The sequence below is a fragment of the Microcaecilia unicolor genome, chromosome 13 (genome assembly GCF_901765095.1).
Source record: "Microcaecilia unicolor chromosome 13, aMicUni1.1, whole genome shotgun sequence".
NCBI lineage: Eukaryota > Metazoa > Chordata > Amphibia > Gymnophiona > Siphonopidae > Microcaecilia > Microcaecilia unicolor.
Window position 1 is genome coordinate 77,742,812 of NC_044043.1, and position 14,865 is coordinate 77,757,676.

General features: G+C 44.4%; 1 protein-coding gene across 2 annotated transcripts in view; it reads right to left on the reverse strand.

The window, feature by feature from the left end:
• MEGF6 (multiple EGF like domains 6) overlaps positions 1-14,865 on the reverse strand; it is a 458,871-nt gene that overhangs the window by 23,140 nt on the left and 420,866 nt on the right. For both annotated transcript variants that reach the window (XM_030185804.1, XM_030185805.1), the window contains 7 exons: positions 13,919-14,047; positions 12,187-12,315; positions 9,165-9,293; positions 6,513-6,644; positions 2,639-2,767; positions 1,318-1,446; positions 323-451 (listed from right to left, as the gene is read on the reverse strand). In XM_030185804.1, the coding sequence (XP_030041664.1) occupies positions 323-451; positions 1,318-1,446; positions 2,639-2,767; positions 6,513-6,644; positions 9,165-9,293; positions 12,187-12,315; positions 13,919-14,047 (906 nt within the window). The remainder of the gene's footprint in view (positions 1-322; positions 452-1,317; positions 1,447-2,638; positions 2,768-6,512; positions 6,645-9,164; positions 9,294-12,186; positions 12,316-13,918; positions 14,048-14,865) is intronic.

Sequence of the window (14,865 nt, forward strand, 5' to 3'; positions counted from 1 at the left end):
GGGCTCAGCCATGGGAGGAGTGTAGGTGTGTTGGGGATGTCTATCACATTTACACTCATTGTTATAGAATTCGGGGGAATGTGCATATATCTAGGCATGGCCATTTACATTTAGGCGTGGCGTAAATGGCCACGCCTAAATGTACATGTGTTCCCCCCCGCCAATGCGCTATTCTATAAACCACGTCTTACTGTAGATGCGGTTTATAGAATAGTGCTATGCACGTTATTTCAACACGCCTACATTTAAGTTGCCTTATATAGAATCCAGCCCTAAATGGCTAATTTCAGGAACATCAAAAGGATGGACAAAACGGTTCTACCGTGTTCACAGGAACTTCCCGTCCAGCCGAGGCCACAAGAGCAGGATCCGTTGACTGGATTGCAAAGTCCCCCATTCCTGCAGGAACATGACAGTTTGCAGTCTGGCCCATAATGATCTTTCTGGCAGCCTGTAGGAGAAAGGTAGGGTTGGAAAGGATCAAGTAAATATCTATCAGCATGCGTTCCTTGAAAAAGATAGAAGTTAATTTAGGATTGTTTTTCATAAACTACGTTGTAGATCTAAGGTGACCTGACAGCAACAAATCATAAGAACAAAGCCTGAGCCAATCCTGGTTTTACACATCACCTATGGACCTTCGTCATGTGCCTGAAAAACAAGATTTGTTTGGGGATCTTCAGTTGCGTTCCTAGGGGGGCTGACACCCGGGGCGGATCGCCGATGTGCCCCGCCCCCCCAGGTGCAGTGCCCCCCCCCGGATGCAGCGCGACACCCCCCCCCCCCCGCGAAAGAACCCCCCCCCCGGGTGCACGCTGCTGGGGGGGGGGTGCCGCGCACGCCTGTCCTTCGTTCCATGCTCCCTCTGCCCCGGAACAGGAAGTAACCTGTTCCGAGGCAGAGGGAGCATGGAACGAACGAAGGACAGGCACGTGTGGCACCCTCCAACCCCCCCAGCGGCGTGCACCTGGGGCGGACCGCACCCACCGCCCTCCCCTAGGAATGTCAATGGGGATCTTAACTATAGGACTTGGGTGTCAAATTATGCTTTCACTTGCTACTAGAACGTAAAAACTGAAGAATGGCCACTGGGTCAGACCAGTGGTCCATCTAGCCCAACATCCTGCTTCCAACAGTGGTCAATCCAGGTCAAAAGTACCTGACAGAAACCCAAACAGCTCCTGGTTTAGTCATACATCACCTGTGTGTAGCCTTTGAAGATAAGTAAGTTTAAAATGCTTTTTTTTTTTTTTTTGCATTGTTTGCAACTTATTTTTGCGATACATATCATAGTTTACATTAGCATTTAGATCTCACCCTGCTCGCAGTTAGGCCCAGTCCTTCCGGCTGCACAAATGCAAATACCAGTCACAGGGTTGCAGGTAGCTCCCTCTCCACAGGAACAGGCTTGGGCACAATCCTCGCCAAAGTGACCAACAGGACATGCTGAAAAAAAAAATATGGAAGAGCTTCTGTGAAAGAGACAACTACTACTACTACTATTTAGCATTTCTATAGCGCTACAAGGCATACGCAGCGCTGCACAAACATAGAAGAAAGACAGTCCCTGCTCAAAGAGCTTACAATCTAACAGACAAAAAATAAAGTAAGCAAATCAAATCAATTAATGTGTACAGGAAGGAGGAGAGGAGGGTAGGTGGAGGCGAGTGGTTACAAGTGGTTACGAGTCAAAAGCAATGTTAAAGAGGTGGGCTTTCAGTCTAGATTTAAACACAAGACAATCCCTGTTCAACAGACAAAATCTATTCAAGACAAACAGGTCAAATAAGGGATTAGGGGTTATTTATTATGGGAATGATTAAAAAATGGGAATAGGGTGTTAAGAGTTAAAAGCAGCCTCAAAAAGGTGGGCTTTTAGCCTAAATTTGAATAGGGCCAGAGAGCATGATGTACTGACTCAGGAAGTCTATTCCAGGAATACATGCTAACAAAACTGCATGACAACTGCAGGATGCCGGCCTCTAAGGAACAAAATAGAACACAGTTCAAAACTATTTCTATATCCTAAGCAAAATTTATAAATGTAAATAATTAGAGGAGTCGATATTCAGCGGGATTTAACCACTCAGCAGTAAGCAAATAGTGCCGCTGAATATCCGTTGTCACCACCATGCCACTATCTGGAAACTCAACGGCATCAATATATGCTGGGGTTTTTTTTAGGTCAACTACTTCTGTGCTATGCTCCACAGGATTCCACAATCCTTTCCTGAGTTCAGGCATATGCCACCTTAACAAGTACACTGTACAGTTCCATTGAGAGGACTCCTGAGGTAGGTCCGTTGGCCGAAATACGGCCATGTCGAGTCTGACTGTTCAATAAACTCTGAGGCCAATATTCAGAGTGATTTAAGCGGGCTGGAGAGGCTCTGGCCTGCTTAAATTGCCCGTCCCTGTCTAACCGCCAATATTCAGTGGCACTAAACTGGGCAGTGCCCCTGAATATCGCCTCTGACTGGCCTCCAAACAAGTAGGCTGGTCAGGAGCAGGCCAGGGGCCATGTTGGGGAGGAGCCGGGGCTTATGTGGGTGCCACAGATATTCAGCTGACACCCGCATAAGCTTAAGTGGCCTACTTTAACCCCTGGAAGTCCATGTGCAAATCTGCACACACTCACCATTACTACAGTCTGCTCCAAGGTATCCAGCTGGGCACTGACACGTCCCTGTGGTGGTGTCGCACAGTCCACCATTCTTGCACTTACAGGTTCTCTCACAGTTGGGTCCATAGAGACCAGGAGAGCATTCTGAAAAAGTAAAAATGTCAAAGATATACAAAACAATGTCCTAGCAAGAATATCTCTGCACATCCCCAGATCAATTAAAATTAAGAGGATGACCTGTGGATTTTACATCTGCATTACCTGGGGGCACAGTTCACCCAAATCTCTGTGCATAATTTCCTTTTCTTGGATCCATTCTTTTCTTATGTGGCTATGCTTAGAAACTCACTGGCAACAGTTAGCCAGTGTGAGTGGAGGGGAGCTAAATTTTCATCCCCAGGGATTTATCGAGCTACCTAGCTAGGGGCCCAGATAAATTCCTTCAAAGCTATTTTGTGCATAGCCATAAGAAATGAAATACCAGTGTCTAAATTCTGATAAATATTCTGATATTGTCATCTTTTGCTCATCCCTTACCTGAGGGAGAAGGTTCTGCCCTTTGAAAGCTAGTCAAAAAAAACGTATTTAGTTAGTGGAATATAACAGTATCATCTTATTTTCTTTGTTTTGCTTTATTTTATTTCGATTTATTGTGTATTTTTATTACGTATGTTAGAAACTAGCATTAAAAGATGAAGCAGACCACCATTTAACGCTGTAGGATTGACTCATGAACAGTAATTTTATAACAGATCACCAAGCTGCTTTTTGAAGAATATTTTATAAAAACACAGAAGTAAGCCAAGAATCATTGCCCTAGCTGGGACCTTCCTAGAGCGATTCCTTTGTAAGTGTTTTATTTCCTTATTACTTATTTGTTGAACCCAAGAAATTACAAGAGTTTGTGGAGTTAAAAGAACAGATGAAGAACCCTCTGCAGCAACTTCCTTTAGTTACCACTGTATCGGCTGCAAATACCGATTAACCTTCCTCCCTAGGAAAATATGAATTTGTAAGATTAACCACTTGGTGTTTTTCTTATTTTCTTTGAGATTGTTTTCCTGATCTTGGATTCCCCCAATTGTGAATTATATATATATTGTTGAGAGAAAATGTTTTTTCTTTTTCCTTACATTAATTTCTGTTTTTTCCTTACATTTACGTGATAAATGTGAATGTAATTAAGTAAAATGATTTTTAAAAAATTTAAAAAAAACCACAGAAGTACCTATAAAAATTGCGACAACTTAGGAGCAGGTGTACATGTATAAGGCTGAAGTCTCATACGGGTGTACATTTTATAACCAATGTATTCACTTCATGAATCCTCCCCACAACCACCCAAGTCCTCAACCAAAGTTGCAGCACCTGGGTCATGTACAAGGGACGCACCTGCTGAACTTGTTATTGGGTGTTTTTGTACATATGGAGTAACTTGAGAAGAGACCTTGTATGCATTATAAAGGCATATGCATGTGAAAAGACATTTAAAAGATTTTCCCCATCATGTCATAAGAATGTAAAAACATAAGAATAGCCACAATGATTCAGACAAATGGTCCATCTAGCCCAGTATCATGCTTCCAGCAGTGGCCAATCCAGGTCACAAGTATCTGTTAGAAACCCAATTAGTAGCAACATTTCATGCTACCAATCTCGGGGCAAGCAGTGGCTTCCCCCTTGTCCATCTCAATAACAGACTATGGACGTTTCCTCCAGGAACTTGTAAAAACCTTTTTTAAACCCAGACATGCTAACCGCTGTTACCACATCCTCCAGCGGCAAGTTCCTGAGCTTAACTATTCTTTGAGTGAAAAAATATTTCCATGTAATTTCTTTGAGTGTCCCCTGGTCTTTGTAGTTTCTGAAAGAGTGAAAAATCAATTCAGTTTTACTTGTTCTACACCACTCAGGATTTTGCAGAGACCTCAATCATATCCCCCCTCAGCCATCTCTTTTCCAAGCTGTAGAGCCCTAACCTCTTTAGGCTTTCCTCATATGGGAGGAGTTCATCCTCTTTATCATTTTGGTCACTCTTCTTTGAACCTTTTCGAATTTTATATCTTTTTTAAGATACAGTGACCAGAATTGAACGCAATACTTAAGGTGAGGGTGCACCATGGAGTGATACAGAGGCATTAAAATATTCTTGGTCTTATTTTGCATCCCTTTCCTAATAATTCCTAACATCCTGTTTGCTTTTTTTTTGGCCACTGCCGCAAACTGGGCAGAATATTTCAGCGTATTGTCTACATTCTACAATGACACCTAGATCCTTTTCTTGAGTGCTGACTCCTAATGTGGACCCTAGCATCAGGTAACTATGATTCGGATTATTCTTCCCAATGTGTATCACTTTGCATTTATCTACATTAAATTCCTAAGGTCTTCTTGCAATTTTTCACAAACCGATTGTTTTGATAACTTTGAATAGTTTTGTCTCATCTGCAAATTTAATCACCTCACTCGTCGTTCTGATTTACGTATCATGTATAAATATATTAAATAGCACCGGTCCCAGAACAGACCCCTGCGGCACTCCACTATTCACCCTCCTCCATTGAGAAAAATGGCCATTTAACCCTATCCTCTTGTCCTTTTAGTCTCAGTTTTACACAGGTCAGTACAAGAGACTCTGGGATTGTGAACACACCAACATAACTTGACTTAGGAATGAGGTTCATTAATGTCACTCTATATATAAAAGTAATCTGTTTGGAGACACAGTCCCAAGACACCCAGAACATATGGCTCAGCACATGAATTCTGCAGTACTCAGTGTGCATGCAAATATGGCACACAGCTTCCAACATGGAAGACCTATGGGACATAGAATTCAATGCAGCTACCAGAGAGATACAAAGACATTTCTTAATGCAAGATTAATGATAGCAAGCACATCAACACGGAGAGGGTCAAAGCACACAATACAGAAGCACAGAAAAAACACACCAAGAGCTTTCAAGGCTGGGATAAACATTAGTCCTTTATTCACTGACTCAACACGGGCCGTGTTTTGGCACTAAACACCTATATCAGGGGTCAAAGAAATAGTAACATAGTAGATGACGGCAGAAAAAGACCTGCACGGTCCATCCAGTCTGCCCAACAAGATAAACTCATATGTGCTACTTTTTGTTTATACCTCACCTTGATTTGTATCTGCCATTTTCTGGGCATAGACCGTAGAAGTCTTGCCCAACACTAGCCCCGCCTCCCAACCACCAGCCCCGCCTCCCCCCCCCCCCCCCCCAACAGCTCTGCCACCCAATCTCAGCTAAGCTTTTGAGGATCCATTCCTTCTGCACAGGATTCCTTTATGTTTATCCCACACATGTTTGAATTCCGTTACCGTTTTCATCTCCACCACCTCCTGCGGGAGGGCATTCCAAATAATTTGTTTTCGTGGGGTTTGGTTTTATTTGGGTTTGGGGTGGGGGGGGAAGGGATTGGGTGGTTTTTGAATTTGTACATATGTTGATACTCTCTTGCTGTATTTTTGATATTACTGTTATTGTTCTTGTTTTCCATTTTTATCAATAAAAGAGTTCTCCAAGTATCCACCACTCTCTCCGTGAAAAAATACTTCCTGACATTTTTCTTCAGTCTGCCCCCCTTCAATCTCGATCAGACTAGACTTTTAAATGCCAAAAAAAAGAAGAGTATCCCAAACTTTGTCAAGGAAAAACCAAGAATGCTCTGTCTTGTAACTCTGATGAACGCCGTACCTCAGACAGTGTTTATCCCAACCTTGAAGGCCCTTGGTGCTGTGATTGCAAGCACATGTCACCCCTCAGTGAACCGTGCTGTGTGTGGTCACAAATCACATTCTGAACAAGTCACAGAGATGTGCCCTTCTAGAAGAGAGAAATCAGAAGATGAAATTCACCTAGCTGACAGTCCTGGCCGTGGAACCCCGGTGCACAAATGCACTCTCCAGTGATGGGGTGACAGTTTTGGTTCTTCCCAGAACATTGACAGAACTGACCGCAGTTCACACCAAAAGTACCAGGCAAACACACTGTAGAAAAAGAAAGCAACAAACCAGAACATTAACCCTCAAATTCTATATATAAGCACCCAAAGTCAGGCGTGGAATTCCATGCATGGTTTCCATTTCCATCACAACTTAACAGATTAATTGGCGCTAAGGATCAATCAACTAAACTTAGCACGTGTTAACTGTAGCCTACTAGTAGTTACGTGTGGAAATGTCTTATACCCTATTCTATAAGCCACATGCTTAATTTCTATCGTGTTTTACTCCAAAGTGGGTGGAGCCATAGGAGATTAGGCACATGGTAAAAGAATACGATCATTACTACGCCTCACAAGAATGCGGACTATTCTATAAAGGCAGTTCCGTGTGGAACTGTTGTTATAGAATTTGCACTTAGCTCACATCATCCTGACATCTAACTTTGGGCAAACTTGAATTTCCCCCTAAATGGTCTCAGTTTCACTCTAACCATGTTTCCAAAAGCTTAACCCTTCTCTCCCAAACAGGGGCGTAGCCAGACTATACGATGGGAGGGGGCCAGAGCCCGAGGTTGGGGGCACATTTTGAGGGCTGCCCTGCCGCCCGCCCGCCCCCCCCACCTGCCTGCGCCTCCTCATCCCCCACCCACCTCGCCTGCCCGCCCGCCTCGCCAACAAATACCTTTGCTGGTGGGGGTCTCCAACCCCCACCAGCCGAAGCCTTCTTCAGCGCCGGTCTCTCCAGCGCAGCCGCATTTGCTGCCCTGCTCTTCTTTCTTCTTGCTCCTCCTGTGCACGCTGACGCAGAGCAAGAAGAAAGAGCAGGGCATCGAACGTGGCTGCGCCGGACAGACCAGCGCTGAAGAAGGCTTCAGCTGGCGGGGGTTGGGGACCCCGCCAGCCAAACCAGGGGCCCGGATGAAATTTGTGGGGGCCAGCCCCCCATAGCTACGCCCTTGCTCCCCATATGGCTGTAAATTCATCAGTTTGAGAAGACCATCAAGGCGTGAATTCTATATATGGTGCTTAAATATTAGCGCTGAAAAAAGTGCTATTCTATAAGTCATACTGTTTATAGAATAGAACTTACGCCCGGGAATCGTGCTTAACTTTATGCAGGGCTGTTTGCACCAACTGAATTAGGCGCATTTCCCCCTTATTCTATAACTTCATGCATTAATTTTAGGAAACCCTCCGTCCCATTCATAACCCTCCCATTTCCATGCCCCCTTTTTGAACTCGCGTGTAAAATTTAGGCTCAGATCCCACACCTAAATTTCCGTGTGTAAATTCCAATTAAATGTAATTAGTGTCAATAATTGTTAAGCCAATTATCAGTGCTAATTAGCTCGTTATGCACAAATTAGGGCGAAAGATAAAATAGCTATACTGAAAGCTTACTTTAAAAAGAAAGATGTCCATTTTTGTGGTGATAAAATGAACATTTTTCCTGAAACCGTAAGTGTTTGCAGATACAGCTAACTTCTTTTTGATGTTCCCCTGCAAGTGTTTAATTAAATTTTCAAGTTCTAATTATGTTTTTCATGATCCAGAACAGTCAGAACATTTATTGATTGAGAGAGAAGTTAAATAATGAAATAATGCCTATTGCTTATACCAAGTAGAAATTGATTTTCGTGATTTTTTTTATTTCTTTTTATGTATTTAATTAATTAATTAATTGGGGGGGGGGGGGGGAGAGGGGAGTCTCTGTATCCCTGTGAGCTTTTTTTCTTTTGAATTTTCTTGTTCCTGCATTGATTTAAATATCAATTTAAATAAATAAAATTCAGCACAAGAAATCAGTTCATGGTATCAGCTATGGGAGAGGGTTATGCTAAGAAAACATGACATTCCCGCCATGTGAGAGGCAGAAAAAAATACACATTTACAATTTATTTTCTCCCCAGTGCATATTTCCCTTTTTATAACACCCTCACTGCAAACGACATGCCTGGGCTGTTCTTGAAATGAACAGTCAGCACCATTCTCACCTGAGGGGTCACTATAGCAGCGGCAGGCCATCTTTCCTCCCTCCCTAAGTTTCACCAGCCCCTTTGTACAGGGCACTCAAAATCGAGCCTCCAGCACTGTAGTATGCAGTACTATGACCTAAGCTAACTTGCTGTGAACACTCTGTGGGAGTTAGTATCGGCATGAATTTCAAGGTTGGTAAAGGTCATACTCTACAATTTAAGAAGGCCTCAGTTCTCCAAGATTCAGCATTTAGATTCTACATAGTGGATAACTTCCAGTGAATGCAGTAGAATATAGCTAGAGCCTGCCCAAATCTCTTGCTTGCAATATGAGAAAAAATATGGCACGAGCTCCGTAATTCCGATGGACAGACAATGTAGACAATCTAAGACAACAATTAATGGCCTATGCACTTGGGTCTGGCCTCCAGCTCGCCAACTAGATTCTTTGTTTTGCATTCTTAAGGCATTTCTAGGTTTTGCGGCATGAATGAATCTCACTGGCTTATTGTCAGCGTGAGGGTTTGCAGAAGCTTGGATAATATTATGAGAATACTGATCGGTTGGAATCAGTCATTCAGGCTTACCTTGTTCGCATCCACTGCCTGTGAATCCCGGAGGGCAGTTGCAGCTCCCAGTGATGTGATTGCAGGCGCTTCCTGGGGGACAGTGGCACTTTCCTGCACAGTCCTTTCCATAGGAGCCAGGCAGGCATGCTACAAAGAGGAAGCAGATAGTTCTTCACCTGAAGGCTCTCATCAGACTTTAGCAGAAAGAAATAAGTACTCCTTTTCTAGCCTGAACCATTGTACGGAACCTCTGCAAACTCCCTCCTGCATGTACTAATATTAATTACTTTTATACACTCTCTTGTACAAAAATCTCAAAACTCTTTAATCAAATTGTATTATCACCTGTCTCTCCTATACAGCTCAAAATCCCGGACCTGTCAAACCTCTTTTGCGGGAGGATTCTGCCTTGGACGCATGCCCAGGAACACAATCCTCCTGAAGAAGTACCCCTATGAACAGAACTAAGCGGAATGGAGGAGTGGCCTGGTGGTTAGAGCACCGGTCTTGCAATTCAGAGGTGGCCGGTTCAAATCCCACTGCTGCTCCTTGTGATCTTGGGCAAGTCACTTAACCCTCCTTTGCCTCAGGTACAAACCTAGATTGTGAGCTCCCCTGGGACAGAGAAATATCCAGTGTACCTGAATGTAACTCACCTTGAGCTACTACTGAAAAAGGTGTGAGCAAAATCTAAATAAATAAGATTCTGGAATCTTAAAGAGTGACAAGATTCCATGCAGAATCTCAAAGAGTAGCGACATTCCATGTAGAACCCAAAGAATAGCAAGATTCTGGAGTGGAGGAGTGGCCTAGTGGTTAGAGCACCGGTCTTGCAATCCAGAGGTGGCTGGTTCAAATCCCACTGCTGCTCCTTGTGATCTTGGGCAAGTCACTTAACCCTCCATTGCCTCAGGTACAAACTTAGATTGTGAGCTCCCCTGGGACAGAGAAATATCCAGTGTACCTGAATGTAACTCACCTTGAGCTACTACTGAAAAACGTGTGAGCAAAATCCAAATAAATTATTTGAGATTATGTTGCTACTATCTGAGATTTTACATGGAATGTTGGTCTACATGGAATGTTGCTACTATTTGAAATTCTGTTGCTACTATTTGAGATTCTACATGGAATGCTGCTATAGTGGAGGAGTGGCCTAATGGTTAGAGAACTGGTCTTGCAATCCAGAGGTGGCTGGTTCAAATCCCACTGCTGCTCCTTGTGATCTTGGGCAAGTCACTTAACCCTCCATTGCCTCAGGTACAAACTTAGATTGTGAGCTCACCTGGGACAGAGAAATATCCAGTGTACCTGAATGTAACTCACCTTGAGCTACTACTGAAAAAGATGTGAACAAAATCTAAATAAATAATAGAATGCCTATATTTGCATGCTATTAGCTCTGATCATAGGGACGTTAAAGCCCCCGCGCTGTTCCTGCACTAATTTTAAAGCACTCTTTGGAACAGCGTGGGTCTTCAGATCATCGGCCCATTTATGAGCCAGTTAGCAGACTATTCATTGGCTAGGTGTTGGCTCCACCCAAGCCCTGGCTCCAGACCGCCTCTAACCTAGCCAATTAGGGAATGGCTGGTTACTGGACAATTTTAGTGGTAGTAACCGGTTAAGCGCCACTGAATATCTGCAGCTGGCTAGCTCATGAGGTTTAACCAGGCAGGAGCCTCCCCTGCCCGGTTAAACCCTTTTAAACATTGACCCTTTTTCTGGATTTAGATTGCACCTTTTTTTTTTGAGTAGTAGCTCAATGTGATTTACTTTAAGATACATTAGGTATTTCTTCGTCTGCAGGTGATTAACAATATAAGTTTGTACCTGAGACAATGGAGGGTTAAGTGACTTGACCAAGATCCCAAGAAGCAGCAGCAGGATTTGAACTGGGCTTCCCCTAGTTATCAGTGACCACTAGGCTATTCCTTCTCCCAATCTGCTCAGCATGGCAGCGCAGTGAAGTGCTGCAGAATAAAGGCGCCTGGCCTGCTAAGTGCTTATTAAAGAGAAAAAAAGGCCTTCCCTGCCCGCTTATATCACTTCGTATATCAACCGGATCATTCTTTAAATGAGCCCTTATGGAAAAGACAGACCTTCGATCTGGTAGCTATCGGGAGCGTGCAGGCCAAAAATGTTCATTTATGAAATTAGTTTTGCTTATTTAAGTTGTTTTTTTTTTTTATTGTTTTCCATTTCAGGGAGAAATATCATCAACTGTGCACACTATCAATCAATAATGCATTGTTAGTTGTTATTGATCAGCAGTAGCTATTATTGTTTTATGTACGTTTGGTTGTAAACCACCTTGGTACAATGAAACCAATATTCAAAGGGTTTATCCGGACCCCGTGTTTTTTTAACAAATATACGGAGAAGCAAGTTCTGTGTTTACCGGAGGCCAGTGAATATACACGGCCAGATGCAGTAAATGGCGCTGAAAGTTAGGTACTGTTCTGATCAGCACTGAGCGCCCAAGTCTATAAAGCCCGCTTAGCGCTAAGCGACACTTATAGAATAGTGCTTAGAGCAGATTCCCGCGCCCAACTTTGGGCATGAGGACTTATGCCTGCTGAAACCTGGTGTAAATGTTTGCGCCTAACTGATGGCAGTTGGACACGGAAATCCAAGTATTCTATAATATGGCATCTAATTTCTGAGCATGCCCCTCCCATAGCCACACCCCTTTTGGAGGTACACACTATGAAATTTAGCCACCCATGTTGCTTAATAGGGGGGTAGGACAGATGTACATATAACTTATAATTAGTGCCAATTAACTCCAATAATTGATTGTTGGCATCTAATTGACTAATTAGCTTCCGCGCGCATCTGGGACCTGCATCCAACTTTGGGCGACCTTTATAGAACCTGGTGGATAACTTGCTTTGAATAATGAACACCTGTAAATTAAAGTTACACAGTCAGTACAATGTTAACTCGGAGTTCCAGTTACTTGGATTCTCTGCAAGACGTGCGATGCCTTTGATTGAGCCACTGTTAGAATTTTCCACAAGAAGGTTGATGCTCATACCTTTTTCACAGCGGTCACCCCTCCAGCCTCTAGGACAAATACAGATCCCAGTGGCATGATGACAAGTGGCTCCTTGCTTACAATTGCACCTCTCCTCACAGCGCTCTCCAAAGGTCCCTGCTGGACAAGCTACAGCACCAAAATGAAGAAAGAGATATCATGAGAATGATTTTGTTTGAACAGCCTGCATCAATCTTTCCTTCAGAAGCTCTCTTACGTGGGCCCCAGCTGAATATCGGCCAGGCCCAAATAAGCTCAGGCATCCTGTTACCCACATTTAGCCTCCAATATTCAGTGCCGGTACCCGGAAATGGTCCAGCACTGAATATTGGGTGCTAATTCAGCTGGCAATGTTCAGTGTGGGGATTCTTTCCATGCTCCAGTGGCTTAGCAATGGGGGGAGGGGGCTTTGGAGTTGTTTCCCCCATGTCTGTCTCAACAGCAGATTATGGACTTTTCCTCCAGGAACTTATCCAAACCTTTTTTAAACCCAGATACACTAAACGCTGTTACCACCTCCTCCGGCAAAGAGTTCCAGAGCTTAACTGTTTGTTAAAAGAAAAAATATTTCCTCCTATTTATTTTAAAAGTATTTCTATGTAACTTCCCTAGTCTTTGTACTTTTGGAACAAGTAAAAAAATTGATTTACTTCTACTCGTTCTACACCACTCCAGGGGCATAGCTACGGGTGGGCCTGGATGGGCCCAGGCCCACCCAGTTTCGTCTCAGGCCCATCCTCACCTTCTCCCACCCCCGCCGTAGCGCTGCCTCCTCTCCTGCACTTCGCGGTCTCTGTCTTCCAACCTCACGGCAGCGCTTTCAATTTGCTATCAGCGCTGCCTGCCTGACAGCTGACAAGACACTGCGCGACGTCCTCCTGCTCCGGGACCTTCCCTCTGCCGCGTTGATTCAACTTCCTGTTTACGCAGGGTGGATTGCACGCGGCAGAGGGAAGGTCCCGGAGCAGGACATCGTCGCGCCGCGTCTGTCAGCTGTCAAGCAGGCAGCGCCGATAGAGCGCTGCTGCGGGGGTGGGAGACGGAGACCATGAAGTGCAGGAGAGGAGGCAGCGCCACGGTGGGAGAAGGTGAGTGGAGGCAGCGCCGATAACTTTTAATGTGCTGCGCGCTGTGTGTGTGTGCGGGGGGGGGGGGGGGGGTTGTAGTGCCCACCCATCCAACCCGCTGGCCCACCCAAAAATTGTCTTCTGGCTACGCCACTGCACCACTCAGGTGTAGACCTCAATCATACCTCCCGTCATCTGTCTCTTTTCCAAGCTGAAGAGCCCTAACCTCTTTAGCCTTTCCTCAAACGAGAGGAGTTCCATCCTCTTTATCATTTTGGTCGCTCTTTGAACCTTTTCTAATTCCGCATTAGTGTACCTTAGTAAAAGGACCTCTAAGTCTATGCAGTAAAGCTATCTAGAAGTATTTCAGGAAGCCAGGAGCAGGAGGCCAGACCACGAAAGATATCTGGCCTCAGTCAAAATTGTGAAGTCTATTTGCTTTACAGGGGTCACTAATTGTTTCCTTTAAATTGAGGAAGATAATATCACCAAAGTCAGAAATCTGGGCTTTGCGGTGTCTATCTCTCAAGATGATTAAACTAAGCAGAAGCCTCTTCTGCTTGGTTAAATCACTTTGAATATCAATGCTACATATCTCAGACTAGATGTGTCAAAAGGAATCATTAAACAAGCCATATTTTGGAGCTTTCTGCACCTGTACGTACGTGTTTGACAGTTCTGGCCCATCCAGCCTGCACGGCAGAGACACTGTCCTGTCTTATGATCACAGAGGCCTCCATTCAAGCAGATGCAACTCTGCAGGCAATCAGCACCATAGGTCCCCTGGGTACATTCTGGAAAAGAGTTATATCATAGAACAATCAATTTTACCAAACATACCGTGGCTCAAAATCAAGAGGCTACTACTACTACTTGACATTTCTAAAGCGCTACTAGGGTTACGCAGTGCTGTACAATTTAACATAGAAGGACAGTCCCTGCTCAAAGGAGCTTACAATCTAAAGGACAAATGTACAGTCAGTCAAATAGGAGCAGTCTAGATTTCCTGAAATGTATAAAGGTTAGGTGCCGAAAGCAACACTGAAGAGGTGGGCTTTGAGCAAGGATTTGAAGATGGGTAGGGAGGGGGCTTGGCGTAAGGGCTCAGGAAGTTTATTCCAAGCATAGGGTGAGGCGAGACAGAATGAGCGGAGCCTGGTGGAGAAGGGTACTGAGAGGAGGGATTTGTCCTGTGAGCGGAGGTTACGGGCGGGAACGTAAGGGGAAATGAGGGTAGAGAGGTAATGAGGGGCTGCAGACTGAGTGCATTTGTAGGTAAGAAGGAGAAGCTTGAACTGTATGCGGTATCTGATTGGAAGCCAGTGAAGTGACCTGAGAAGAGGGGTGATATGAGTATATCGGTTCAGGCGGAATATAAGACGTGCAGCAGAGTTCTGAACAGATTGAAGGGGGGATAGACGACTAAGTGGGAGGCCAGTAAGGAGTAGGTTGCAGTAGTCAAGGCGAGAGGTAATGAGAGCGTGGACGAGAGTACGGGTGGTGTGCTCAGAGAGGAAAGGCTCAGAGAGGAAAGGGCGAATTTTGCTGATGTTAAAGAGAAAGAAGTGACAGGTGTTGGCTATCTGCTGGATATGCGCAGAGAAGGAGAGGG